At 38.3% G+C, this 5,292-nt stretch overlaps 1 protein-coding gene across 3 annotated transcripts in view; it reads left to right on the plus strand.

Moving 5' to 3' along the window:
* Atad2b (ATPase family AAA domain containing 2B) overlaps positions 1-5,292 on the plus strand; it is a 123,413-nt gene that overhangs the window by 97,806 nt on the left and 20,315 nt on the right. For all 3 annotated transcript variants that reach the window (XM_021201380.2, XM_021201381.2, XM_029540646.1), the window contains exon 23: positions 3,912-4,034. In XM_021201380.2, the coding sequence (XP_021057039.1) occupies positions 3,912-4,034 (123 nt within the window). The remainder of the gene's footprint in view (positions 1-3,911; positions 4,035-5,292) is intronic.

Here is a 5,292-nt window from a genome sequence, read left to right on the forward strand (position 1 = left end):
ATATTCCTCAGTTGAGAATTCTTTATTTAGCCCTGTACCCCATTTTTTAATGGGTTTTTTGAGTTTCTGGAGTCCAGCTTCTTGAGCTCTTTGTATATATTGGATATTAGTCCTCTATCAGATTTAGGATTGGTAAAAATCCTTTCCCAACACTAAAGGTTGACTGTTGATACATATTTGCTCTAGAATGACCCCCACTTTGTGTTTATTACCGTTTCTGGACCACACTATTTGGAAATAATCTAGGGACTATGAAAATGAGCCTAAATGTTTGTTGGAGAAGCCTAGTTAAGGAAATAAATCCAATTTCCCTCTAATAGATAAATTATGATAACAGCATTGATATAGATTTATATATTTATATAAGTTTAAGTGAAGAAGCAATGCTTTCTGATTCAGTCTAGCCTTGCACTGTAGAGTGTGATGGTTTTATTAGAGCCCTTGGTGCGTGCTTACAGGTGCAGCTCCTGAGACTCCCCTCCCCTGCTCTTTAAAGATTGATACACAGCCTCTTTATAGTTCAGGAATGCCATTTCAACTGGGTCACACCCCACCCAGAAGAGCATTTTTTTTTTTTTTTCCCATAGAAGCAGAGCCACGTGTTATGCACGTACCTGTAAAACAAACCCAGGGTCTGTTATGTAGCATATAGAAATTACATAAGTGTTGTATTAGTATTAGAAACTCCCATGATTGGGTTGGAGAGATGACTCAGCGGTTTAGAGCACTGACTATTCTCCCAGAGGTCCTGAGTTCAACTCCCAGCAACCACATGGTGGCTCACAACCATCTGTAATGGGATCTGGTGCCCTCTTCTGGTGTGCCTAAAGACAGCTACAGTGTACTCACATACATGAAATAAATAAATAAATCTTAAAAAAAAACAAAAACAAAAACAAAAAAAAAAAACCAACCCTCCCATGATTATTTAAAAGTTTACAGTGCTTTCCTTGGCAGAACACATAGTCATTGGAGGCATGGGGGAACTACTTATACGGAGAAGATAAAAGTCTTTGGAAGTAAACATGAATGACTAAATGTTTACCAGATTATCTCGCACGCAGATAATGTGGAAGGAATTAGATGTGAAGTGATAAGACAGCTTCAGAATGTGACCAGGACTAGGCATTTGACTAATTATTATCTTAGGGATAGGTACACAGTGAATTAAGTTGGACTACTCTGCACTCTTGGTTTTGTAACATCCTTCCCTTCTAGGACAAATAATTCTTAGATATATCATCATTTGACCAATTTTGCTGAAAAATTGTCCTTAAAGTCTTTGCAGAATCCTAGCCTTTTGTACCAATTACATGGGATCATAGTCCTTAGAGTCACTCACTTTTTTGGAGCTTTCTGTAGTCTCCTCAGTACATTTCCAATTTTATCTGTCATAGTGTACCTCATGAACTTCAGGCTTAACCAAACTCACGTATATTTATTTCTGTTAGTGCTTAACTAGGACTGGCATGCCCTACTTACTGAGCAGGGTACTTGGTATATAAGAAGGTCTGTGACAGTTCCGATTCCTTGAGACAGAGGTGTGTAATTGTGTTAGTATTATGATAGATTGATAAATACAACTCGAGTATGGCATATATTAGTCTATATGTCATTGTATTTCTCAGGTAGGATCAGCATTCAAAATGTGACAGAACAGGAGGCCTAAACAACAAAAGTTTTCCTCACAGTGTTGGGTTGAGTTAATTCAAGTGAGTCAGCAAATTTGGTTTCTCCTGAGAGCACTCTTCATGTTTCACTGCATGGCTTTCTCACTAGAGCTCTTTCTCTGTCTTTGTGCACTCCTAACATATCCAGGTTTCCTCTTAAAAGGGCACCAGGCACTTTGGATTAGAGCCCACCCTCTTTTTACCTTAGTTACCTCTTTAGCATGGTTTATTTCCACATACAGTCAGTCACATTATTCAGTACCAGGGTTTCAAACTTCAACATTATATTTATATAGGACACAATTCCAATTATTTGGAGCTTTATCACTTTTATTTATTTTTAGAATATTTATTCTTTGACACAGACCCCTGTCTAGTGTATGTTGCACACATATCTATGATCATATCCTCCCCATCCCTCTTGTTATCTCCTTGGGCACCAGACACAAAAATGGGGCACAAGCATACATGCAGCCAAAAACATTCATACATGTCAATAAATAAGTCTAAAAAAAGTTCTAGCTAATCAAATTCTATCATCAAATAGGAAATCTGACAAAAAGATATATAATATATTCATTGAAAGGTATAAAAATGGCTGATAAAACTCTTGAGCTAAATAAATGAAGGTATATATTATATTTATGGATTGGCACACTCAGCATTGTAAAGATGTTTATATCTAAATTTTTAAACTGAACTCTGCTCCTCTGGATAGCAGCAAGCACTCTGAACTACTGAGTCTTCTGTCCAGCTGAGATTTATTTAATGTTGCTTTCCTATGTAGTCTGAATTTTATTGGAATCATGTCCGATTTTTTTTTTCTGTATTACTGTATAGTCATCACTTCAGTTTTCCTAGTTTCCTATTGTGGACAGTGTTTGTTGAATGAACATTTAGAGAACATATAGAAGAAAGAAATGTACCAGTGGTTTTACATGTGCTGATTTGGTTCTATAAGATTTCCACAGAAGCTTTCTATGGCTTCCTAATGGTAAATCTTATAAATAAGAGCTCTTTTATACTTTATGCTTTCACTAGAGAGAGAAGTCAGTAGTTTTTTATTTTGGATTCTTTGTCATTGCTTTGGTTTTGGTTTTTGAGATAGGGTCTGATGTTGACTAGCCTGGGCTGGGACTTGCTGCCCAGCAGAGAATGACGTTGGACTGATGCCCCTGCTTTCACCTACTTACAGTGTGGTTTGTGGTCTTCAGACTGCCCTAGTTATCTTGTCCTGCTTGCCTTTTCACATCTGGAGTTGATAGTGTAGCTCCAGAAGGCACTGCTGGGACTGCACTACTCATGATGCAGTCTTTGCGGTGCCTGTGGAGCAGGCACATTGTATACTACAGAGATCGTGCTGGGAAGTAGCTGGGGCTGCTAGGAGCTGGGGATCCAGGTGCTGGGATTATAACCATACTCTGTTACATTTGGCCTTGTTCATGGGTACCATCGCGCATGCTTTAGATTTTCTATATTTTTCAGGTTTTGTCACATTTTAAAAGAGATCTCTCTTACTCAGAATATTTTGTGTTCTTTAGCACATTTTTGACCAGTTACTCTTTTTGAAAACCCTTTAGTTTTACTAGTATACTGTGTGCTTTGTGTGTGTGCGTGTACATGAGTGTACCTGCTATGGGAAGTGGGTGGGGTCTGAGAACCCCTCTGTGGAGCTCACTCTCTTGTACCTTTACATCGCTCCAGGGACTGAAGTCAGGCTGCCAAGTCTGCACAACTCACGGGCCCCTGAGCTCCTGGTATTTGTCTGAAGCTACTCTGGGGCACATAGTGACTATCCAGATTCTTTAAAATTTTTATTGAAAATCATTTTTTAGAAATTAAAAATAAACCTTATTTGGGGGTCTTAAAAGTTATTGATATAGTACCTCACTTTTTTTTTTTTTAAAGATTTATTTATTTATTATATGTAAGTACACTGTAGCTGACTTCAGACACTCCAGAAGAGGGCATCAGATCTTGTTACGGATGGTTGTGACCCCCCATATGGTTGCAGGGATTTGAACTCGGGACCTTTGGAAGAGCAGTCGGTGCTCTTACTCGCTGAGCCATCTCACCAGCCCGTACCTCGCATTTTTTCCTACCTCTTAAGTTAATCTTTTCTTACCTAAAAATGTTTTTATAGTTTAAATGTCTGTATCTTTTTACTTTTATTTTAAGGCACCCTGCATTAATTTTTATTCCATTTGTATTAAAATAAATTTATGCCAACATTTTTAACAGATAAAATTATTAGACACAGAGCTTGTACCCTGAAGGACACTGCACATGCCATTATTGCAGCCGAGCTGGATCCAGAGTTTAATAAGCTCTGTGAAGAAATAAAGGAAGCAAGAATAAAAAGAGGTAAGTTAGAGAAGCAGACATGCTATGCTACCAAAGCCGTCTGTGCTTCATATCCATCTTCCTGTGACACAGGAAACACACCAGGAGGCACTCTCTGTCTCCATTAATAACCTCATAATTACTAATTTCTGATACCAACATAGGTCATGTAAGTTCTCAAGGACATCTCAAAATTTCACGCAGTGATGCATGTTAGAGAAATAAGTGTCCCTTAGAGAAAATTTTTTTGCAGATATACGACTTTATTTATCAGTGATTTCTGTTCTTAAATGATTTACATATTATGTCTGCATTTATAGCTGAAGAGACCTTAGTTTTCATCATTTCACATCTAATATCAATACTTAAACCTTTTTTAACAAATATTTTTCCAGTCTGTTAACACTTATGTATAATTTTTTAATTAGAAACACAAAATTGCACATATGGTTTGTTTATTAGATGTACAGCTGTGTCCTTGAGGACTTTAGTAGGAGGGGAAGAAATGCCAGTGGCAATGGAGCCACTGAGGGATTTTAAGCAGTGGAATGAATTGGTTAGATCACTTTAGCAGCAAGAAATAACATGTTCTCAGTGTTTTAGGAAAATGAGAGATTGAGTTAAAAGCTGTGAGAGCCAGTTTGGAGAATAATGTTTCGGTTTCCACAGAGGCAGCATTGCTGCATTACCCAGTAGTTCTCTTCTTGGCATCTATCCAACAGAAATGGTCCCACATGAACCATGTACATGAATGTTCCACAGGGCGTGAGACATAATAAGTGACAGTGCAAGTGTCCGCTTACTGGTTAGAGAGTAACACAGCATACTGCACCCACAGTCTTCTGTGCAATGACACAGGACTTCAGAAACACTGCTGCGTGGATTAAGGCAGTCATGAAAGCCCATCATGTAAAATGGCAAGTGTGCTGAGAGAAACAGACAGCAGTGGCTGCCTAGACAGGCACCTCACATTAGATTTTGTGTGGCTACAGAAATGTGTATTTGATAAAAACATTTAATTTTATGCTTAAAATAGATGACTTTTATGTTATATAAATTGTATCTCAGACCACTGGGGGGGAAGGTGGTGAAGTAATACACATTTTAATTAATTAATGAAGGATGGAGCTAAACAAGATTAACTTATGAGTGATCCCTGTGTAGAAAACACTTTGTGGGCCAGTCTGTCTGTCTGACACTCTCTCCCTCTCCCCATCCCTCTCCCCTCCCTCCTTCCTTTCTTCCTTCCTTCCTTCCTTCCCTCCCTCCCTCCCTCCCT

This window comes from Mus pahari, chromosome 7 (assembly GCF_900095145.1).
Source record: "Mus pahari chromosome 7, PAHARI_EIJ_v1.1, whole genome shotgun sequence".
NCBI lineage: Eukaryota > Metazoa > Chordata > Mammalia > Rodentia > Muridae > Mus > Mus pahari.